Source organism: Bufo gargarizans, chromosome 1, assembly GCF_014858855.1.
Source record: "Bufo gargarizans isolate SCDJY-AF-19 chromosome 1, ASM1485885v1, whole genome shotgun sequence".
Taxonomy (NCBI): Eukaryota; Metazoa; Chordata; class Amphibia; order Anura; family Bufonidae; genus Bufo; species Bufo gargarizans.
In genome coordinates this window covers 326,230,663-326,256,058 of record NC_058080.1, presented here as the reverse complement: position 1 = coordinate 326,256,058, position 25,396 = coordinate 326,230,663, and the positions used below count along the sequence as shown (strand labels likewise).

Genomic DNA, 25,396 nt, shown 5'->3' with positions numbered 1-25,396 from the left:
CGGATCGTCCCTGGCCAACACTTTCCAGGTGTGGTCCCCCATACTGGAAAGAAGGGACGAACCCAAAAAAGGTCCAGTGTGTCTCACAGGAGGGGGATACGGAAGGACACCACAACTCAATGTGACACGTGCCCTGATTATCCGGGCCTCTGCGTTGACGGTTGCTTCAGGGAGTATCACACTTCCATGGAGTACTACATTTATATCCAAATTTAGCACTGACATAGGATTAAAAAAAAAATGGTTCTCAGATTTGAAACGCCCAAAAAAACTAAAATAATATATTAAAAGTAGACATATTGGGTATCGCCGGTAATAATCTCCTCTATAAAAATAACCCATGACCTAACCCCCCAGATTAACACGGTCCAGAAATAAAAAAAAAAGTGCAAAAAAATGTTGTTGTTTTTTTGTCACCTTACATAATAAAAAGTTTAATAGCAAGCGATCAGTCATATAGCCCCCAAAATAGTGCCAATAAAACCGTCCTCTCATCCCGCAAAAAATGAGCCCCCCACATATGATAAATGGATAAAAAAAAAATGACACTTATACTTTAGAGATGCAAACATATTTTTTTTTTCTATCAAAAAGGATGATATAGTTAAAAACCTAAATAGACTTATTAGGTATCGCCGCGTCCATAAGAATCTCCTCTATAAAAATAGCCCATGACCTAACCCCCCAGATTAACACTGTAAAAAAAAAAAAAGTGCCAAAACCGCTATTTTTGACACTTTTCCCATTTCAAACCGTTTTTGCCGGTAACAAAACAAGGGTTAACAGCCAAACAAAAGTTAATATTTATGACCCTGATACTGCACTTGTGGTCGTAAACTGCTGTATCAGTAAAAGGGAGGCCGCAAAAGGAAAGGACCAACATGGTTTCTGGAAGGCCCATTTTGATGGCCTTTTTTATTGACACCATGTCCCTTTTGAAGCCCCCCTGATGCCCCCCTAGAGTAAAAACTCCCTAAAAGTGACCCTATCTAAGAAACTACACCCCTCAAGGTATTCAAAACTGATTATACAAACTTTATTAACCCATTAGGTGTTCCTCGACCATAGTTAATGGCAAATGGAGATGAAATTTCAGAATTTCAATTTTTGGTAACCTTGCCTCACAAAAATGTAATATAGAGCAACCAAAAATCATATGTACCCTAAAAATAGTCCCCAAAAAATGCCACCTTATCTCGTAGTTTCCAAAATGGGGTCACTTTTAGAGAGTTTCTACTCTAGGGGTGCATCAGGGGGGCTTCAAATGGGACATGGTGTAAATTAACCAGTCCAGCAAAATCTGCCGTCCAAAAACAAAACGGCGCACCTTTCACTGTACGCCCCGCGGTGTGGTCGTACAGTAGTTTACGGCCACATATGGGGTGTTTCTGTAAACGGCAGAGTCAGGGCAAAAAAAAGCATTGTTTGGCTGTTAACCCTTGCTTTGTTAGTGGAAAAAATGGGTTAAAATGGAAAATTAGGCAAAATTAAATTCTCAAATTTCATCCCCATTTACCAATAACTCTTGTGCAACACCTAAAGGGTTATGTAAAATCAGTTTTAACCACTTCAGCCCCGCTAGGTGAAACCCCCTTCATGACCAGAGCACTTTTTACACTTCGGCACTACACTACTTTCACCGTTTATCGCTCGGTCATGCAACTTACCACCCAAATGAATTTTACCTCCTTTTCTTCTCACTAATAGAGCTTTCATTTGGTGGTATTTCATTGCTGCTGGCATTTTAACTTTTTTTGTTATTAATCAAAATGTAACGATTTTTTTGCAAAAAAATGACATTTTTCACTTTCAGCTGTAAAATTTTGCAAAAAAAAAAACGACATCCATATATAAATTTTTCGCCAAATTTATTGTTCTACATGTCTTTGATAAAAAAAAAAATGTTTGGGCAAAAAAAAAAAATGGTTTGGGTAAAAGTTATAGCATTTACAAACTATGGTACAAAAATGTGAATTTCCGCTTTTTGAAACCGCTCTGACTTTCTGAGCACCTGTCATGTTTCCTGAGGTTCTACAATGCCCAAACAGTAGAAAAACCCCACAAATGACCCCATTTCGGAAAGTAGACACCCTAAGGTATTCGCTGATGGGCATAGTGAGTTCATAGAACTTTTTATTTTTTGTCACAAGTTAGCGGAAAATGATGATGATTTTATTAATTTTTTTTTTTTTTTTTTCTTGCGACAAAAAATTCTAGGAACTCGCCATGCCCCTCACGGAATACCTTGGGGTGTCTTCTTTCCAAAATGGGGTCACTTGTGGCGTAGTTATACTGCCCTGGCAATTTAGGGGTCCATATGTGTGAGAAGTACTTTGCAATCAAAATCTGTAAAAAATGACCGGTGAAATCCGAAAGGTGCACTTTGGAATATGTGCCCCTTTGCCCACCTTGGCATCAAAAAAGTGTCACACATCTGGTATCGCCGTACTCAGGAGAAGTTGGGGAATGTGTTTTGGGGTGTCATTTAGGGCTGCAGCTAACGATTATTTGAATAATCGATTAGTTGCCGATTAATTTCTCCGATTAATCGATTAATCGGAAAAAACGACAAAAACTCAAAGTAATGGGATTATGTCATTTTACTTGTAAAAATATGTATAAAAGCCATATTAAAACAATTTTAAGTTACATAATTATAAAAATTTGGCATTACAATGTAAAAAAGACAACATATCCACATGGTCAGGGCTGAGGCTAGCTCTCTTCTTACACGCTATGTTGCCCGTTGCTGAGAAGAGGCGTTCCGATGGTGTGGATGTACTTGGGATACACAAGTATGATCTTGCAAGTTTAACCAATGTAGGATACCTGTCTTCGTTAGACTTCCACCAGCTCAAAGGGTTGCCATCATTGTGGAGAGGCTTCTCGGCAAAATAGGACTGTACTTCATTTCGGATGACTGTATTAATATCCTCCTCCATGTGTTGTGCCTCGGTGTCCTCTTCACTGCTGCCACCAGACTCGAAGAGACTCTCCAGTATTGTTCTTGATGTTGAAGGTCCTGGCTCAGCGTCAGCTGTCGCAGTAGACGTGCTAGTTTCCTGCTGCTCTTCCAGGAGCTGGGTTCTTCTTAGCGCAAGCAGCTCTGTCTGCACTTTTGCCTGCACATTTATAATTTGTTCAGGTGTCAGAAACTTCAGCTTCCTAAATCTTGGGTCCAGTGCAGCGGAAAATATGACAGGATTTAGAACCTGTTCTGATAGGATACCATGCCATCTGCTGTGAAGCTGGTCCTTTACTGTAGCTTGGAAGCTCCTCATGGCTGCAGTTTCAAAGGAAGCACGCTCAGTGGACCTCAACAACCCCTTGACAATTGCAGGAAGTGAAGATAGAGATGGATACTCTTGCCCACTCATGAACACAGTGGCACACTCAAAAGGCTTAAGTGCCGTACAAAGCTCCTCAAGAACAGTCCACTGTTCTGGCTTTAGATCACGATAATGTTTGGCCTTTAAAGTAACTGATGGGTCTGACAGGGTTGCAGTAACTGGCCACCTTTGCTCAAGGAGTCTGTCAGCCATATAGTAAGTGCTGTTCCATCTGGTGCTGACATCTTGCACAAGCTTATGATCTGCTGTACCCATCTGCTTCTGCTTCTGCTTCTCTTTCAACTTGGTGCTGGCTAATTCACTTTTTTTAAAGTGTTCAACCAGTCCTCTGGCAGCACTGACAGCTCTATCAATAACTGCATTTTTCATTGCACCATTAATAACAAGCTGCAAAGTGTGGCCAGTGCAGCGGACACTGGACCATCCATGCTTCTCCTCCAGGATGTTCGCAGCAGCCACCATGTTTGCAGCATTGTCATGGACAAGGGCAATAATTTTTTGGGGTGGAATTTGAAATCTCTCCAAAACCTCCTCTAACCATTCTGCAATGTGTGCAGCTGTGTGTCTCTCCTCCAGGGGCATGGTTGTCAGACAGATGGAATTCATCTTCCAATCATCCCCTATGTAGTGGCATGTTATGCCAAGGTAAGCCTCAGTTGCTACGCTGGTCCATATGTCTGCAGTCAACGCTATTCTGCTCTCATTATGGTTAATGGTATCTGTCACATGCTGAAAGGTCTCCCTGTACTTCCTCTCCATTAGTGTGGTGAAATGGGTTCTTGATGGGAGCTTGTATGAAGGATTTAGTGCACTGACCATGCTCTGGAATCCCTTGTCTTCAACCATGGACAGTGGTCGCATGTCAGCGACTAACATTTTTAATACAGCATCTGTGAGAACAGAAGCTTGTGCTGGTGTACATGGGGGATTTACATGCAGAAATTCACTTATGGAGCGCTGCTTCTTACTGAAAATGATTGAAAAAGAAATATATTAGTAAAAATCTATTTCTGTCTAACTTACTCACATAAATGAGTAGGTTTGACAGAAAGAGCTTTTTACCTGCATAAATTAATACAGATCATATATTATTACTTACGGGGTTATTCCTTCCTCTGTGACTCCAACGTGTTTCCTCCTCAAGTGCTCGTTCATCACGGTTGTGCTTCCGTGCCACGCCAGCGCTGCTTTGCAGATTTTGCAGACAACCAACTTGTTAGACGGATGTTGAGTGAAGTGCTCCCATGCCTTGCATGACTTTGTCCGCCCGCTTTTCTCAGGGGTCACAGTCTCACCAGCATCAGCCATAATGCAGTTCCTAAGGACAGAAAAAAGAGCAGCAGCATATTAACAAAAATGTATCCACTTCTGACTCCCCACACCTGACCCACCACAGCCCTGCCTCACCTTGAAGTGTCTCTCTCAGGGGAATTCTCGTACTGCACCGCACCACTGTTCTCTGGCACAGTAGACCTTACTAGACCGTCGCCTATAGGGACAGAAAAAAAGAGCAGTAGCAGCATATTAACAAAAATGTATTATCCACTACTGCTTCCCACACCTGACCCACCACAGCCCTGCCTCACCTTGCAGCGTCTCTTTCAGGGGAATTACTGCACAGTAGACCGCAGTCCGCACCACTGTTCTCTGGAAGTAGTAGACCAGGTAGACCTGACCTTACTAGATCGTCGCCTAATAGGGGCAGAAAAAAGAGCATCAGCATATTAACAAAAATGTATCCACTACTGCTCCCCACACCTGACCCACCACAGCCCTGCCTCACCTTGCAATGTCTCTCTCAGGTGAATTACTGCACCGTAGACCGCAGTCCGCACCACTGTTCTCTGGAAGTAGTAGACCAGGTAGACCTGACCTTACTAGATCGTCGCCTAATAGGGGCAGAAAAAAGAGCATCAGCATATTAACAAAAATGTATCCACTACGGCTCCCCACACCTGACCCACCACAGCCCTGCCTCACCTTGCAATGTCTCTCTCAGGTGAATTACTGCACCGTAGACCGCAGTCCGCACCACTGTTCTCTGGAAGTAGTAGACCTGACCTTACTAGATCGTCGCCTAATAGGGGCAGAAAAAAGAGCATCAGCATATTAACAAAAATGTATCCACTACGGCTCCCCACACCTGACCCACCACAGCCCTGCCTCACCTTGCAATGTCTCTCTCAGGTGAATTACTGCACCGTAGACCGCAGTCCGCACCACTGTTCTCTGGAAGTAGTAGACCAGGTAGACCTGACCTTACTAGATTGTCGCCTAATAGGGGCAGAAAAAAGAGCATCAGCATATTAACAAAAATGTATCCACTACTGCTCCCCACACCTGACCCACCACAGCCCTGCCTCACCTTGCAATGTCTCTCTCAGGTGAATTACTGCACCGTAGACCGCAGTCCGCACCACTGTTCTCTGGAAGTAGTAGACCAGGTAGACCTGACCTTACTAGATCGTCGCCTAATAGGGGCAGAAAAAAGAGCATCAGCATATTAACAAAAATGTATCCACTACTGCTCCCCACACCTGACCCACCACAGCCCTGCCTCACCTTGCAATGTCTCTCTCAGGTGAATTACTGCACCGTAGACCGCAGTCCGACTCCGCACCACTGTTCTCTGGAAGTAGACGTAGTAGACCTAAGTTACTAGACCGTCACCTAATAGGGACAGAAAAAGCAGCAGTGACATAATGAGCCCTAAGCAGGGCACATTATACAGCGCCGGGCAACTGGCCTACCGAAGGCAGCGAGGGGCTGCGAGACAACAACATTACTGTATATGGGGGACACAAGGAAACATGGAGAGTGGAGAGACATTATGGGTCAGGCTGTCAGCAGACACGCACAGACTGCTACTGCTGCCCTCATAATATGTATCCTTGTGGCCCCCCACACAGTATACAGTAGACCGTCTGCGTGGCTGCTGGCCTGCTGCCCCCACCATCTCCTATTGTGGCTGCTGCGCTCATGCCTCATGTCTGCAGTCAGTGAGTGCAGTCCTTTTGCTCCCCCCATACAGTAACTGCAGAGTGCATCAGAGTGTTCATGGCAGTCACTTGTCTGACTGAGACTCATCCCCATTCCCACTGCCTGCTATTTCAAATTTGTGGTGGCTAGTTGCAGGCAGGCAGGCAGGGAGCATGGACGACAGGGCGGACATCACATAATCATTCATAATTGGGGCCACGTGCAGCCCGTCATAATACATGTAGAGTTGCACCGACCAGACATTACCTTGAGAGCTAGTCCGAAGGGAGTGGGACTGAGCTGAAGAGCCTTCGTTTCGTGCCCTGAGCTGAGGAGAAAGACTTTCGCGCCGCTCAAACACACTGCGCTCAGAGGCTCTGTGACGCGTTACTTCAGCGTCGGTGGGCGGAGTCTGCAGCGAGCGAGGAGGAAGAGGCTGAGCCTGGGTCGTTGAAGACGGCGATGATGTGTATGTAATTTATGCAAGTCTGAACGGGCGGGCGAAAGCGGGATAAACGGCGCCGACAACGAATCGGACGATTATTCGATAACTGGATTCGTCGGCAACGAATCCAGTTATCGAAAATTATCGATTATATCGATTAATCGTTGCAGCCCTAGTGTCATTTTACATATACCCATGCTGGGTGAGAGAAATATCTTGGCAAAAGACAACTTTTCCCATTTTTTTATTCAAAGTTGGCATTTGACCAAGATATTTTTCTCACCCAGCATGGGTATATGTAAAATGACACCCCAAAACACATTCCCCAACTTCTCCTGAGTACGGCGATACCAGATGTGTCACACTTTTTTTGCTGCCAAGGTGGGCAAAGGGGCACATATTCCAAAGTGCACCTTTCGGATTTTGCAGGGCAATTTTTACACATTTTGATTGCAAAGTTCTTCTCACACATTTGGGCCCCTAAATTGCCAGGGCAGTATAACTATGCCACAAGTGACCCCATTTTGGAAAGAAGACACCCCAAGGTATTCCGTGAGGGGCATGGCGAGTTCCTAGAATTTTTTATTTTTTGTCGCAAGTTAGTGGAATATGAGACTTTGTAAGGAAAAAAGAAAAAGAAAAAAAAAATCATCATTTTCCGCTAACTTGTGACAAAAAATAAAAAATTCTAGGAACTCGCCGTGCCCCTCACGGAATACCTTGGGGTGTCTTCTTTCCAAAATGGGGTCACTTGTGGCGTAGTTATACTGCCCTGGCAATTTAGGGGCCCAAATGTGTAAGAAGTACCTTGCAATCAAAATGTGTAAAAAATGGCCTGCGAAATCCGAAAGGTGCACTTTGGAATATGTGCCCCTTTGCCCACCTTGGCTGCAAAAAAGTGTCACACATGTGGTATCGCCGTACTCAGGAGAAGTTGGGCAATGTGTTTTGGGGGGTCATTTTACATATACCCATGCTGGGTGAGAGAAATATCTTGGCAAAAGACAACTTTTCCCATTTATTTTTTTTATACAAAGTTGGCATTTGACCAAGATATTTTTCTCACCCGGCATGAAACACATTCCCCAACTTCTCCTGAGTACGGCGATACCACATGTGTGACACTTTTTTGCAGCCTAGGTGCGCAAAGGGGCCCAAATTCTTTTTAGGAGGGCATTTTTAGACATTTGGATCCCAGACTTCTTCTCACACTTTCGGGCCCCTAAAAAGCCAGGGCAGTATAAATACCCCACATGTGACCCCACTTTGGAAAGAAGACACCCCAAGGTATTCAATGAGGGGCATGGCGAGTTCCTAGAATTTTTTATTTTTTTTTGCATAAGTTAGCGGATATTTTTTTTTTTTTTCCTCACAAAGTCTCACTTTCCGCTAACTTAGGACAAAAATTTAAATCTTTCATGGACTCAATATGCCCCTCACGGAATACCTTGGGGTGTCTTCTTTCCGAAATGGGGTCACATGTGGGGTATTTATACTGCCCTGGCTTTTTAGGGGCCCTAAAGCGTGAGAAGAAGTCTGGAATATAAATGTCTAAAAATGTTTACGCATTTGGATTCCGTGAGGGGTATGGCGAGTTCATGTGAGATTTTATTTTTTGACACAAGTTAGTAGAAGGGGGGGGGGAATCAATGACAGGGGGGTGATCACCCATATAGGCTCCCTGATCACCCCCCTGTAAGGTTCCATTCAGACATCCGCATGATTTTTTACGGATCCATGGATACATGGATCGGATCCACAAAACACATGCGGACGTCTGAATGGAGCCTTACAGGGGGGTTATCAATGACAGGGGGTGATCAGGGTGATCACCCCCCCTGTAAGGCTCCATTCAGACATCCGCATGATTTTTTACGGATCCATGGATACATGGATCGGATCCACAAAACACATGCGGGCGTCTGAATGGAGCCTTACAGGGGGGTTATCAATGACAGGGGATGATCAGGGTGATCACCCCCCTGTCACTGATCACCCCTCCTGTAAGGCTCCATTCAGACATCCGCATGATTTTTTACGGATACATGGATCGGATCCACAAAGCGCATGCGGACGTCTGAATGGAGCCTTACAGGGGGTGATCAATGACAGGCGGGTGATCACCCATATACACTCCCTGATCACCCCCCTGTCATTGATAACCCCCCTGTAAGGCTCCATTCAGACGTCCGCATGTGTTTTGTGGATCCGATCCATGTATCCATGGATCCGTAAAAATCATGCGGACGTCTGAATGGAGCCTTACAGGGGGGTGATCAATGACAGGGGGGTGATCAATGACAGGGGGGTGATCAATGACAGGGGGGTGATCAATGACAGGGGGGTGATCAATGACAGGGGGGTGATCAATGACAGGGGGGTGATCAAAGACAGGGGGTGATCAGGGAGTGTATATGGGTGATCACCCGCCTGTCATTGATCACCCCCCTGTAAGGCTCCATTCAGACGTCCGTATGCTTTTTGCGGATCCGATCCGTAAAAATCATACGGACGTCTGAACGGAGCCTGACAGGGCGGTGATCAATGACAGGGCGGTGATCAATGACAGGGCGGTGATCAATGACAGGGCGGTGATCAATGACAGGGCGGTGATCAGGGAGTTTATATGGGGTGATCATGGGTGATCAGGGGTTTATAAGGGGTTAATAAGTGACCGGGGGGGGGGGGGGGGGGGGTGTGTGTAGTAGTGTAGTGTAGTGTGGTGTTTGGTGCGACTGTACTGACCTACCTGAGTCCTCTGGTGGTCGATCCTAACAAAAGGGACCACCAGAGGACCAGGTAGGAGGTATATTAGACGCTGTTATGAAAACAGCGTCTAATATACCTGTTAGGGGTTAAAAAATTCGGATCTCCAGCCTGCCAGCGAGCGATCGCCGCTGGCAGGCTGGAGATCCACTCGCTTACCTTCCGTTCCTGTGAGCGCGCGCGTTCACAGGAAATCTCGCGTCTCGCGAGAAGACGCGTATATGCGTCCAGGAGGAATAAAGCAACCACCTCCCGGACGCATATATGCATACAGCGGTCGGGAGGTCGTTAAATACCTTGAGGGGTGTAGTTTCTTAGAAACCACCCAAAAATGACCCCATCTATTATGTAAGCCTCTCAGTGACTCCAGACCTGTAGTGGTCCCTAAAAATTGGGTTTTTTGTAAATTTCTAAAAAAATATTAAAGATTTGCTTGTAAACTTCTAAGCCTTGTAACATCCCCAAAAAATAAAATATCATTCCCAAAATTATTCAAACATGAAGTAGACATATGGGGAATGTAAAGTCATCACAATTTTTGGGGGTATTACTATGTATTACAGAAGTAGAGAAACTGAAACTTTGAAATTTGCTAATTTTTCTAAATTTTGGGTAAATTAGGTATTTTTTTATGCAAAAAATTAAATAAAAAATGTTGACTTAATTTTATCAGTGGCATGAAGTACAATATGTGACAAAAAAACTATCTCAGAATGGCCTGGATAAGTCGAAGCGTTTTAAAGTTATCAGCACTTAGTGACACTGGTCAGATTTGCAAATAATGGCCTGGTCCTTAAGGTGAAATAAGGCTGTGTCCCTATAGGGTTAAAGGGTTAAAGCAGTTTTTAGGCTAGGTCTACACGACGACATTTGTCGCGTGACATTTTGTTGCACTAATGTCACGCAACAATTTTTATAATGGCAGTCTATGGTGTCGCACTGCAACAAACTGCGACGCAACAGTCGCAGAAAATCCATTCGAGATGGATTTTTCCGCAACTGTTGCGTCGCAGATGTCGCATGACTGCCATTATAAAAATTGTCGCGCGACATTGGTTCAACAAAATGTTGCGCCCTATCTGTCACACGACAAATGTCGTCGTGTAGACCTAGCCTTAGGGTTTCAAAGCAGTGTTGGGTGTTGAGTCACCACCTGCAATACATTGAATAGGGCGCTTGGAGTTATCGTAGCCTGGAGTGAAATTGTGCTCTGTGCATCTGCATGTCCGCAGAGAAGGTGGAGAAAATGGGCACTTTAAAATCATCAATTTGTAGCTCAAGACGGTCTCTTGCAAACCGCAATATGTTATCTCTTTATTTGAAATACATTTTGACCATGACTGGAATAGGGGGAAAGGCCGAAACGTTTGGTCGTTCATCTTCTACCTTCACTGCTGTGAATATTGCACCGGAACTTTAACCATGTTTAAAAAAATGTGAAATTAAAACTTAATAGCATCAAGAAAAACTGTGTGCTGCAACTTCCTTACTATTACTGGAATAGGGGGAGGACCTGAAGGTAAATGCCTAGTCGGAACTCTGAGCTTAACATATCAGCGCTAAAAGGATCTCTGAGTCAAGTCTTCAAATAGTGCCCAGGATCATCACCCTCTATTTGCCTCTGGCACTCTGATGAGACATATATTATTTTGCCTTATGCTGTTTTCAATGCCATCGGTCTTATTTTGCAATATCAATGTGTCACGTCATTGACACCAGTAGGAGGTGTCGATATAGCCTTAACATCACCTACTCACTCCTCCACTACCTGTTAGGAAATGACTAACATTTTACATATAAGAAATAATCGTTTTCACAGTGCCCGTGTAAGGTCAGTGTCATGCTAGCGCTAGGGATGTGGCACATGCAGCAGTTTCCTTCCCGCCAATTCTCGGCATATGTGCCGGGTTGCGGCTGGATCTCAGCAAGTCCCTATTATTCATGCTTGTGTGAAACTAGCCTACGTGTTTAGCCCCTTAAGGACCTCAACCGTATATGTACAGCGAAAGTCTGGTCCCTAAATATGGCGCCCACTTGCACGTGCAGCAGGCGCCATAGCCGCTGGGTTTCTGCCACTTTAAATAGCAGAGACCCGCGAAACATGTTTGCAATCAGCCATAAGGCTGATGGCATACATTTTCCCCTTCAGATGCTGTGGTCAAATGTGACCACGGCTTTTTGGCAGTCCGGAAGTGGAAGTCGCACGCTTCCGCTCCGGTAACAGCGTTCCCCGAGTGAGATCGGGGAACTTGTTACATCGCTAAAATAGCCCGAAGTAGGCTTAGTTGTCTTTCAGTAATATACTAATACAGGCCACTAGGTGGCAGCATTGTATATTTTTTATTTTTTTTTGCAAATGGTGTTCAATGATGGCTATATAGCCATGATTGAACACAATGGGCAATCCAATGATTGGCAGTTATTGTCACCCAAGGTGACGTAATAAACGTAAAAAATAAAAAAAGTTTTACAGATTTAAAAAAGTTCAAATAACCCCCCTTTCTTTAAAAATAAATGTACTTAACCTCTTCAGGACACATGACTTAAAGGGCTTCGGTCACCCCACTAAAGTATTTAGCCAATGTGCACCGGGATTTAGCCAAGCAGGTACCGGGTTCCGATCACCGCCCGCCAGTGATCGGAACTATACATGACGTACCATTAAAGGGCTTCTGTCACTCCACTAAAGTTTGAATTTTTTGTGTGTACTTATAATCCCTATACTGCGATTTTATCCATACATAATGTGATTAATCATTTTGGTTCAGTAGATTTAGCTAAAAACGTACTTTTATAATATGTAAATTACCTGTCTACCAGCAAGTAGGGCGGCTACTTGCTGGTAGCAGCCGCATCCTCCTATCATAATGACGCCCCCTCCGCATGTTGATTGACAGGGCGAGCGAACTGGATCGTTCTCTGCTGGCCCTGTTTGCATTCAAAATCTGGCGCCTGCGCCGTACCTGTCTTCAATCGGCGCAAGCGCACTGAGAGGTGGACGCTCACTCGGCCGCTCCATCCTCAATGCGCCGATGACGTCACATCTACACCCGGCGCAGGCGCATTTAGGATGGAGCGGCCGAGCGAGCGACCGCCTCTCAGTGCGCCTGCGCCGATTGAAGACGGGTACGGCGCAGGCGCCAGATTTTGAATGCAAACAGGGCCAGCAGAGAACGATCCTGTTCGCTGGCCCTGTCAATCAACATGTGGAGGGGGCGTCATTATGATAAGAGGATGCGGTTGCTACCAGCAAGTAGCCGCCCTACTTGCTGGTAGACAGGTAATTTGCATATTATAAAAGTATGTTTTTAGCAAAATCTACTGAACCAAAATGATTAATTACATTATGTATGGATAAATCTCAGTATAGGGATTATAAGTACACAAAAAAAAAAAACTTTAGTGGAGTGACAGAAGCCCTTTAATGGTACGTCGTGTATAGTTCCGATCACTGGCGGGCGGTGATCGGAACCCGGTACCTGCTTGGCTAAATCCCGGTGCACATTGGCTAAATGCACGGTGTCTCCCCCCCCTTCCCTCCCAATGTCTGTGATCGCAGCGAACTGCAAGTCAATTCAGACCTGCGGTTTGCTGCGTTTCCGGGTTATTCGGATCTCTGGGGACCCAATAACCCAGAACAGGATGGTGATCGGTGGTGTGATAATACAGTCTAATACAGTTAGTAATTTTTTTTTTTTTTTTGTACTGTTAGTTTTAGGCATAAGTACGCGAAAATCCTTGCCCCCACACACACGCGCACTAAATAAAGATTTAAATGCACGCAGACACACACTCCTCTATGGCCTCGGCCGAGGAGGCATACGCCCAGCTTGGCTCTGAGTCCGAGAGTCCCAGTGAGGACGAGGATGACCCCACTTTCCTGTTGTCATCAGCGGCCTCCTCATCTAGTGATGATAAGCCCCCAAGGCGGTGGAGAGGCCGCCAGACGGAACAAGGTGGACCGCCATGCTACGGACCCTGTGGCCTACCCTAGTACGAGCAGCTCTGGGGCTTGTACTAGTTTTCCGGCCCACCAGTTAAATCCACCGGAGCACCCTGCCGGTGAACTTGTCTGGTGTACCCCAGAGCGATTTGAGCCCGTAATTCCTGTTTTTGAAGGCCAACTAGGAATCCAGATTTCCACAGTGGGCTTCACTGAATATGATTTTTTTAGTCATTTTTTTTCAGTGACCAACTGGTAAATCTAATGGTGGAGCAGACGAACCTGTACGTCCAACAGTTCATTGCTCAACACCCGGGCTCCTTTTTGGCTAGGCCCGGTGGCTGGACGCCGGTCAGTGCAGCCGAGATAAGGACATTTTGAGGCCTCATGCTGCATATGGGCCTAGTCAAGAAACCTAGTGTCAGGCATTACTGGAGTGGGGACATCCTCTACCAGACCCCACTTAACAGTACGGCCATGACATGCTCCCGGTTTGAGGCCATCCGGAAATGCCTGTATTATGCAGGCCTATGTACCTGGAAGGGAGGTCGCGGTTGAGGAGACAATTTGCCATTTGTTGTCCCTTCAACTACCCAATTATTATTATTATTTTTTTTATAAAAGGTGATCAAAAAGTCGCACACACGTCAAATTGGTATCGCTGAAAAGAACACATCGTGCTGCAAAAAAATTAGCTCTCACACAGCCTTGTACACATAACTACCCCAAAAGGTTTTAATTTTTCTGTATTAAAATGCTAGAAAAATTATACATAACCGTACTGACTTGGAGAATTAAGAGATCAGGTCAAGTTTATTGCATTGTGTACAAATAAAAACCTTTTATCAGAATTGCGTTTTTCCCCCCCATTCTACCCAGTTTGGGAAAAAAAAAAAAATCTGCTTCCTACTACATGGTATGCAACTGTAAATGGTGCCATTAAAAAGTACAACTTTTCCCGCAAAAAAAGCTCTCATAAGGCTATGTGAATGAAAAAGTAGGGACTTTGGGAAGGCGGAGAGTGAAAAATTAAAATGCAAAAAAAAAAAAAGAAAAATCTTGAGGTCCTGAAGGGGCTAATGTAGAAAGAGCAGCATTACATTGAGTGACAGCTCTTGAAATGTCTTTCAGTGATGGCTCACCTGGAAGTTGCTCAAGGTTGGGCCTCATGCACATGACCAAAGTTTCGGTCTACATCTGATCCACATTATTTGCGGATCAGATGCGGACCCATTAGCTTCAAAAGGGCTGCAGAAGATGTGTCCATTTCACGGCCCTGTAAATGAGGCTACTTTCACACTTGCGTTCGTGCTCCGCTTGTGAGTTCCGTTTGAAGGCTCTCACAAGCGGCCCCGAACGGATCCGCTCAGAATGCATCAGTCTGGCACCGTTTGTCCTCCGCTCAGCAGGCGGACACCCGAACGTTCTGAACGGATCTAAGCGTTTGCATTATAGGTGTGGATCCGCACCTAAACGCAGGTGTGAAAGTAGCCTAAGAGAAAAGATGTCCGTTTTGCTGGCGTTTGGGGAAAAAAACTTTTGGCATGCACATAGCTGGGATCTGTGTTTTGCTGACCGCAAAATTGGTATGGTTGTGTGCATGAGGCCTTAGGGTACTTTCACACTTGCAGCAGAGGATTCCGGCAATCTTGACGCAAACTGATGGCATTTGTCAGATGGATCCAATTCGGATCTGCCTGACAAATGCCGTGCAATACCAGATCCGCCTCTCGGGTGTCATCTGGAAAAAACGGATCCGGTATTTATTTTCACTGATTTTAATGGTCTGCACATGCCCGGACGGAAAGAATGAATCTGTTTTGCTGGAACACTTGGCAAATGCATTGTGTTCAGGATTTTTTTGCCGGAGAGAAAACTGCAGCATGCTGTGGTATTTTTTTTCTCTGTCCAAAAAACGTAAGAGTGACAACTGATGCATACTGAACAGATTGCTCTCCATTCAGAATGCATTAGGATAAAACTGATCCGTTTTTCTCTGGTATTGAGCTCCTAGAACGTAACTCTATACCGGAAAACAAAAACACTAGTGTGAAAGTACCCTTAGGCCTCTTTCAGATGGGCAAGATTTCCACGTGGGTGCAATGCGTGAGCTGAACGCATTGCACCCGCACTGAATCCAGACCCATTCATTTCTATGGGGCTGTGCACATGAGCAGTGATTTTCACGCATCACTTCAGGGCTCCAGATGGCGACCAAAAAGGTTGCCAATGCGACTAAGAATTTAAAAATGGTGACAAGACTTTTTAGTCTTGTCGCCATTTGCGACTAGACCGGCCGCCGCAGCACTGAATACAGCGGCGGGGCACAGACAGGAGATGATCGTTCTCTGCCCCACCGCCGATGCCGATGTTCTTCTCAGCAGTGCAGAGCGCAGTGGAGAAGGAGTCTCTCCCTCCCCCCTGTGCTGCCGTCGCCAATAAGGAGAGATGGGAGGAGGAGGGGCTGTGGTCACTGTGCCACCAATGAAGTTAACTGACGTGTTAATACAAATACAGGAGGCGGGTGCCGGAATGAAATAGCCGGCACCCGACCTCTATGACAGGGATGGGCACCTGAGGGGGTTAACTGCCGCTGATCGCAGCCCCCTGTCATAGAGGTCGGGTGCCGGCTATTTCATTCCGGCACCCGCCTCCTGTATTTGTATTAACACGTCAGTTATCTTCATTGGTGGCGCCCCCCCCCCCAGTATAATAAACATAAAGTGCCGGATCTTGCACTAATGCGTTCCTATGGGAAAAAATGCCGGCATTCAGGCAAGTGTTCAGTTTTTTTTCCGCCGGAGATAAAACCGTAGCATGCTGCGGTTTTATCTTTTCCCTGATCAGTCAAAATAACTGAACTGAAGACGTCCTGATGCATCCTGAACGGATTACTCTCCATTCAGAATGCATGGGGATATGACGGATCCGTTCTTTTCCGGTATAGAGCCCCTGTGACTGAACGCTATGCCGAAAAAGAAAAACGCTAGTGTGAAAGTACTCTAAAATATTAAGTTTAAATCCCCCCTTTCCCAATTTTACATATAAAAAATATATACACTAAATAAACATATTACATAGCGCTGCGTCAGAAAAGTCCAAACTATTAAATTATTAAAAAATATCTCCTATGCTGTGAGCATTCGCCATTTTTTTTGTCAAATAGGATAGGACTGTTCTATTATGGGCCGAACGTTTCATAAAATGCGAAATGCACGTGCCTTTTTTGCGTGGTATTGAGTATCGCAATACTTTTTTATGGTGACGAAAGCGAATCAAAATTTTGGTATTGAAACAACCCTTTTGGTTGTCACGATACCAAAATTTTCATTCGGTTTCGTGGTTATAAGGGAAAATAATTGCATTCTTAACACAGAATGCTTAGTAAAGTAGGGCTGGAGGGGTTAAAAATTTTAACTCTCCTCATCCACTTGTTTGCGCAGCCCGGCTTCTCTTCTGTCATCGCCTTTGCTGATCTGTGAGGAAAAGGACCTGTGGTGACGTCACTGTGTTCATCACATGATCCAACCATGGTGTTTGATCATGTGACGGACCATGTGATGAGTTCAGTGATGTCACCACAGGTCCTTTTACCCAGGTCCTGAAGACAGAAGAGAAGCCAGGCTGTGCGAACAAGTGGATTAAGGTGAGTTAAAGAATTATTTTTATTTTTTATTAACCCCTCCAGCCCTATTTTACTAAGCATTCTGTTTTAAGAATGCTATTATTTTCCCTTTATAACAATGTTATAAGGGAAGTCTACACAACCTTGAACCCAAACCTGAACTTCAGTGAAGAAGTTCGGGTCTGGGTACCACATTCAGTTTTTTATCACACGCGTGCAAAACGCATTGCACCCGCACAATAAAAACTGAACAACGTAACACAATTGCAGTCAAAACTGACTGAAATTGCGTACCTACTTGTGCGGGTTTGCCGCAATGCACTCGAGACGCGTGAGGGCCATGTGAATACACTCTAAGGCATGTCTGTTTTGTAGACTGCAAAATACGGACTTTGGCCGTTTGTACCCTGCATTGCGGTTCGTTCCCATTTACTTCAATGGGTCTGGGATCAGCGTGTTGTGGCCAAAGATAGGGCATGTTTTTCGATATTTTGTGGAATGGACCTAGAAGCCATGGCGCAAAAGATGAGACATGTCCTAACTTTGGCCATAGCATGCAGATCTATTATGTCAATGTGTCCACATCTCGGTCCGGGGTGCACACTCCCGTGGCCCATGTTTTGCAGATCTACAAAACAGACACAGCCATGTAAATACACCCTTAGACTGATGTATGCTCTTGACAGGGTTGGTAGGTAGAAGCTTTGAGTATAGGCACAGGCTTGCCTGATAGCTTGCGGGTAGAGTGTCGTACCTTGCCGATTGGCAGAGGCCAGGACAATCTTAGCTGAAGCTGTTGCCAGTTGACTACATTCTGGTGGGACTCTGGTTTACTGGAGCAGCTTTGTGAATGCTGCGGAGGCTCTAGAGGCAGTCTTATTTATCTTTTGCTGTAGCAGAGGCTGCACCACCATCTTGGGTTAGCGTCTCCCGTTGTAGCTGATTTTCCCTTTTTATCTGCTGCTGCTGCCTAGTAGAGATAATGTTATGGAGTTGAGTCCCCCGTATAGTTGGTGAAAGCACGTCTGCCCACATGCTCAGTCTGGCCGTGCTCCAAATAAGTTGGTGCCTTACATGCAGTGTAGTAAATTAAAAAGGACTTATTAAATGCATTCAATCAGTCCCATGCGTGTTGTATATTCATTTCATGTGTAGCTGGAGCAGTATGTTTTTATATTGCCTGCCAGACTGGCATAAACGCTGCGTTTCCTGTTTTATAGAGGTCTGCTGACGGATCAAGTCCAGAAGAAGGTGAAGGTAACAACGTTTTTCCACAACTGTTTGTGAATATTAGATATTATTCATGGTAAATTTTACAGTAATGAGCAATATTTTCACTGTTTAGATTCTGACAAAGAAGATGGAGGTTACTGTCCACCCCCTAAACGAGAACGCACATCATCCTTTTCTCAGTTCCCACCTTCTCAGTCCGGTAAGGCTTATAATAAAATTTGATTTAGTTAAAGACCTCTAGGTAAAATGCTATCAGTTCCATGATGTCTCAGCACAACATCACATCAGCTGTTTCTTACCATCTCTGCTTGCTGGGAAAGTGGTGAAATTTTGTACATGCATGAGTTGAAGAAAATTTTATCAGGCTTGTCTCGGTGACTGCCGCTTGTAAATTAATAGAGAGAAACAGCCAGCACTCCAATATTCATGTGCGGTGCACGTGTCTGGGTCGGTGTCCCACAAACAAACATCCAAGGAAAAAGACCGACACTCGCTGAAGTGGATATAATGCTGCTTTCTTTTTATTGCCACATAGAGGGACAAAGTAAGTGACTCGTTTCGACTCTATGCAGCAAACAAGATTTAAATAGCCCGCTGGATCTGGCGTCATAGAATATGACGTCAGGTAGTCAAAGCAACATATAAACAAAAAGAAACAGCAATGACTGACAATACAGAGGAGAATACACAAGGTTACATACTGAAAATCCATTGTTAAGCAAGCTTGTAAATGAATGTTAATTCGTGCTTTATTAGCTGTAATTTGTGTAGTTTGATATAGCTAGAGATTACTAACTGTCCTGCTCTGCATCATGGGAGGACCAGAAGGTGCTGAGGATCCATCTCTTTTCTGAGGCTGCACAATTACTTTATGCACATCAATGCTAAATGCACACAATCAGGGTTGCGTGTGGAAAATCTGCATAGTAGGTCATGTACACTTGTTGGCGCAGACATGTTCATATGGCTTCTGAAGATTATGGCAGCGGTCCATGCCGACCACTGCTCCACACCTGGTGGGCACAGCTTCCGTGGGTTCCAGTGGTTTTTTTGGTGTCCATTTATCCCTGTCCAGTGGGTCCGACCACTGAAGTACCGTTATCTCTTCCCCCCCCCCACCTCCCCCGAACACCGTAGCTCTAAGGGATCACAATATTGCCTACACATGGGGCTTCCCGGTGAAACTGCTACTTTACCATAATGGCAAACAACACGTCATTGCTTCACTAGAATAGGGATGCCTCCTGCTGAAGTCCTGGAATATTTCTCCATCCATACCGGCTTCTCGACCTCAGTGGCACACAGTAGGGGCAAAAAGGGGTACAAAGCATTGAACTGCTTCTAGGTGTGATTGTGCAGGAGCGCACCACATAGTTATTTGGCTTCAACCTGGACTTTTACCCCCTACATTGTATGATTCCGGAATGTTGTTCACTATGGGAAGTTTATCCCACTCCGGTTTATAGTTATTGGTTTATGTTTTACCTTTTGTCTCTAGGTGCAAGCCGTGTCACATCATAGGCTCCCATGCTAATAAGTTTGCCCCAGTGTTCCATATTACAAATGTCCCTTGGTACTGGGTGATCTGGGTGGCCCACTCCGCTTTGAACCTAACCATCCCTGGGGAAATGTTGAGCTCCTCTACCATGGCCCATGGTCTTAAACTGATTTTAATCAACGCTAAGAGCCTTAACAGCCCTTAAAAAAAGATCCTACCTTTTGGCCTGAAGCTGTGACAGCTGAAGTAGATATCCTCTGCATTCAAGAAACCCACATAATGCACAAAGATGCTCATAAAATCCACCACCGTCAATTCCCTCATGTCATGCAAGTTTATTACCGCAAGAAGCAGAGGGGAGTCATGCTGGCTTTCAGTAACTGTTTCCTTTTTCCCCTAGTACCCTAATTACCGACCCAAATAGTAGACTTATTATACAAGTGTGCTCGGTGAACAATATTACCTACACTATTGTAGTGGTTCAGGACCGGTGACTGTGGAGGCCAGGTCATCTGGCGCCGCACCCCATCACTCTCCTTCATTGTCAAATAGCCCTTACACAGCCTGGAGGTGTGTTTGGAGTCATTGTCCTGTTGAAAAATAAATGATGGTCCAACTAAACGCAAACCGGATGGAATAGCATGCCGCTGCAAGATGCTGTGGTAGCCATGCTGGTTCAGTATGCCTTCAATTTTGAATAAATCCCCAACAGTGTCACCAGCAAAAGCACCCCCACACCATCACACCTTTTCCTCCATGCTTCACGGTGGGAACCAGGCATGTACAATCCATCCGTTCACCTTTTCTGCGTCGCACAAAGACACGGTGGTTGGAACCAAAGATCTCAAATTTGGACTCATCAGACCAAAGCACAGATTTCCACTGGTCTAATGTCCATTCCTTGTGTTCTTTAGCCCAAACAAGTCTCTTCTGCTTGTTGCCTGTCCTTAGCAGTGGTTTCCTAGCAGATATTCTACCATGAAGGCCTGATTCACACAGTCTCCTCTTAACAGTTGTTCTAGAGATGTGTCTGCTGCTAGAACTCTGTGTGGTATTGACCTGGTCTCTAATCTGAGCTGCTGTTAACCTGCGATTTCTGAGGCGGGTGACTCAGATGAACTTATCCTCCGCAGCAGAGGTGACTCTTGGTCTTCCTTTCCTGGGGCGGTCCGCATGTGAGCCAGTTTCTTTGTAGCGCTTGATGGTTTTTGTGACTGCACTTGGGGGCACTTTTTCAAAGTTTTCCCAATTTTTCAGACTGACTGACCTTCATTTCTTAAAGTAATGATGGCCACTCGGTTTTTCTTTGCTTAGCTGCTTTTTTCTTGCCATAATACAAATTCTAACAGTCTATTCATTAGGACTATTAGCTGTGTATCCACCTGACTTCTCCACAACGCAACTGATGGTCCCAACCCCATTTATAAGGCAAGAAATCCCACTTATTAAACCTGACAGGGCACATCTGTGAAGTGAAAACCATTTCAGGTGACTACCTCTTGAAGCTCATCAAGAGAATGCCAAGAGTGTGCAAAGCAGTAATCAAAGCAAAAGGTGGCTACTTTGAAGAACCTAGAATGACCTTTTCAGTTGTTTCACACTTTTTTGTTATGTATATAATTCCACATGTGTTAATTCATAGTTTCCATTTCGTCCACCATGGCGGCTTACTATGAGATTGACCCTTGACCTCTGTAGGGGCAGGAACACACAGAGTTTAAAAGGCCACCACCCATACTCACCCTCAGTGTTTTTTCTGTCCCTACGGGGTTCAACCACACAGCCCTCCTGGTGGAGGTGAAGAAAGTTATTTTTATTTTACAAATACCTGAGGATTTTTGTCCTCTCCCCCTGCCCTCCTGCGGTCTGGTCCAAAGCTGGGCAGGGGATCCAGATAGAGGAGATCTCGCTTCTGTTCCAGGAGCCTGTATGACTCAGTGCGGTCCCCCTTCCCCTATGTTGAGGAAGCTGACCGCAAGGAAGCAGCATGCTGAACACTGACTCTGTGGAAGCCTCAGCATTACTCACAGCTCCCGGTGGCTGGGGGAGGAGCTTGGACGGAAGGGGCGGAGCTTGGACGGGCGCACGGCGATGACGCTGGGCGACTACTTGTGGCAGCAGATTCAGGCAGTGGCATCGATCTGCCTCCGGACGCATGAACAGCACCTATGTCTGCTCCTGGACGCCCCTACAGCCCAGATGGACTCTGAAACTCCCTCGGCGACTCCAACAGTGAGTTCCCCTGTGGGGAAAAGACAAAAATAATGTATCCTTTTGACTTGCCTGTTTTATCTATTGATACCTGGCTGCTCCTCTCTTATAGGGAGTTAAAGAGCCCAGAACAAGGTCTAAAGTGCAAAGATGTGCAACTTGTAATAAAAGGCTTGTCTGAGGTCAAAACACTTATTCAGAACGAAATTAAGTCCTCCTTGGCCTCCCTCAGATCAGTCCCGTCCACACCTCCTACAAAAAAACCTAGATTATCAGGTTTTTCTCTGTTTCAGAGATTATGGACGAGGAGGCCTCCACCTCTAGACAGAATGTGGATCTGGACGTTCTATCCAAGGGTGAGATAACGGAAGATAGTAAAAAATACTTATTTTCTTCCGAGGATATGGAGGAGCTATTGGGGGCTGTCAGAGCGACCATGGGGATTGAGGAGGTGAAGAATCCGAGGTCCGTCTTAGACGAGATGTTCGGGGGACTTAGAGCAAAAAAATCTAAAGTTTTTCCGATGAATGAAAATTTAAAGAACATGATTTTAGACTAGTGGACTGACCCTGAGAGGAGACTGGGTGTATCTCGTGAATTTAGAAACAGGTTGTTGTTGTTTGATCCAGCGGATGTCAAATTATTTAATGAGACCCCCAAAATAGACATCCAAGTAGCAAAAGTAGTTAAGAAGACTTCCCTCCCATTTGAGGACTCTTCTCAACTACAGGACCCAATGGAAAGGAAAGCCGACTCTCTCCTAAAAAAAAATCCTGGGAGACTGCTATGTTTGGGGTCAAAACCAACATAGCCGCAACATCTGTCGCGAGATCTATGTGTTTTTGGCTCAACGAACTTGAAGAACATATCAAGAACAAGACACCTAGAGAGGAAATATTGAGCTCTATCCCACTCCTCAGGTCTGCCTCGGCGGAATCAGTAAGGTTCGCCGCTAAGGATGCGGCCCTCACCAATTCTGCAAGAAGAGCTTTGTGGATGAAGGCCTGGGGAGGGGATAGAGCATCAAAAGCCAAATTATGCTCCATAGCGTTTTCTGGCGAATATGTTTTTGGGCCTGTATTAGACTCAATCCTGGAAAAGGCAGCAGATAAAAAGAAGGGGTTCCCGGAAGAGACCAAAAAGAAGCCCTTTCGTTCCTCCAACCCTCAAACTAGACCCTATAAGGGCAAAGGAAAGGGGGGTAGATGGAGTTACCAGAAGGGGGGGGGGAAAGGCAGAGGGTTCCTTCTTAACCCCCAAAACAAACAAGCAGATAAACAATGACGCCAGAGTAGGGGGAAGACTGCAGAATTTTCTGTCCCAGTGGGAGTCCATTACAAAAAATCCATGGGCCCTAAACATAATTCAGGATGGTTACCGGATAGAATTTTCCTCAGCCCCTCCAAAGATTCAAAATAACCTCCCACAGCCCAAAAATTATGGAGAAAATCTGGCAGGGTATCCTGCAACTTATAGAATCAGGCGTTGTGACAGAAGTCCCAAGTTCAGAAAGAGGAAGGGGTTATTATTCATCTATTTCTGGTACAAAAACCAGATGGTACCTTCCGCACTATTATAAATCTAAAAGAATTGAACAAAGCAGTGGCATACAGGAAATTCAAAATGGAATCCATAACATCCATGATTCCTATGATCAAAACAGGAGACTTCATGACGTCCATAGACTTAAAGGACGTGTACTATCACGTCCCCATAAACAGATCATCGCAAAAATTCCTCAGGTTTGCCCTAGCCGACAGCTCAGGAGTTGTAAGACACTTCCAGTACACCGTGTTACCCTTTGGAATCTCATCTGCACCAAGGGTATTCACAAAACTAGTAGTAGAAATGATATCCCCCCTGAGAGCAGAGGGGATAAAAATTTTCCCATACTTGGACGACTTTCTGGTCCTAGGATCCTCAGAGCTGGAGACAACCAGCATTACCAGAGACCTGATGCGCAGGTTTTCAGACCTGGGGTGGGTGATAAACCTGAAAAAAATAAAATTTAATCCCCCCTACCAAAATGAAATTTCTGGGGGTAATCCTGGACTCTGTCTCCCAGGTGACATCCCTCCCTCGGGAAAAAATTATGTTGTTTACGGAAAAAACACAAAAATTCAGATGTCAATCCCAGTGCTCCATTCGCAATGCCATGAGCCTCCTAGGCACAATGACCTCCTGCATAACAGCGGTGTCTTGGTCTCAGGCCCACACCAGGATTCTCCAATCTTGGATCCTGAGAATCTGGGACAAGAGACAGTGCTCTCTAGAGAAAGAAATCCCCATCCCAAATCAGGTAAAGTCAGATTTAAAATGGTGGACGAAAGAGGAAAACCTGCAAAAGGGTGTACCCTGGGTAAAAGATTCTAATATACACGGACGCAAGTGGTACAGGATGGGGAGCAAAAATAGGCTCGCTAAATTACCAGGGCACTTGGTCAGAAAAAATGTTCCTCAAACCACAGAGAACTGGGGGCAATCTGGGAGGTGCTGAAGGTAGCACAGGACAAGGTCTCCAGAAAACACCTAAAAATCCGCTCGGACAACGTAACAGCCGTGGCATACCTGAAACATCAGGGGGGCACACAATTGTCAAGCCTAAAGGAATTGGCGGGAAGAATTTTTTCCTGGTCGGAAAAGAACGTTCTATCCATCACAGCTATCCACCTAAAGGGTACAGAAAACATACAGGCGGATTTTCTCAGCAGAGTAACCATAGATCCCGGGGAATGGGCCCTAAACTCAATCGTATTCGAGCAGATTACCAGGAGGTGGGGGACCCCCCAAGATAGACCTGTTTGCATCAAAAAAGAACGCAAAGGTCCATCCCTTTTGCTCCCTAAACCCAAGAGACAACCCTTGGGCGACAGACGCATTTTCAGTCAGGTGGTCTTGGGATCTAGCCTATGCTTTCCCCCCTTGGCCATTAATACCCAGAGTGCTGCAGAAAATAAGATCGGATCCGGTAACTGTAATACTGGTTGTCCCGTTCTGGACAAAAAGGAATTGGTTCCCAGTGTTAAAAGAACTAGCCCTGGAAGAACCCTGGATAAATCCCCCCACAGGAGGACATTATTTCTCAGGGTCCGATTCTCCACAAGAACCTAGGTCTTTTCAGACTATCAGCCTGGATCCTGAACGCGATATCCTAAAAAGCAGAGGGCTATCAGAAAAGGTCATTAACAGCCTTAAGTCCAGCATGAAAGAAGTTACTTCTGCAATATATCTTAAGATATGGAAAAAATATTGTAGTTGGCTAGGCCAGACTCCTCCCGTGAACTCTTCTCCAAATATTAAAAAAGTGCTGGATTTCCTCCAACGAGGGTTAGACCTGGGCCTTAGA

At 45.3% G+C, this 25,396-nt stretch overlaps 1 protein-coding gene across 3 annotated transcripts in view; it reads left to right on the top strand.

The window, feature by feature from the left end:
* RANBP3 (RAN binding protein 3) overlaps nucleotides 1-25,396 on the top strand; it is a 136,512-nt gene that overhangs the window by 28,784 nt on the left and 82,332 nt on the right. For all 3 annotated transcript variants that reach the window (XM_044305950.1, XM_044305959.1, XM_044305941.1), the window contains exons 3-4: nucleotides 18,329-18,365; nucleotides 18,454-18,540. In XM_044305950.1, the coding sequence (XP_044161885.1) occupies nucleotides 18,329-18,365; nucleotides 18,454-18,540 (124 nt within the window). The remainder of the gene's footprint in view (nucleotides 1-18,328; nucleotides 18,366-18,453; nucleotides 18,541-25,396) is intronic.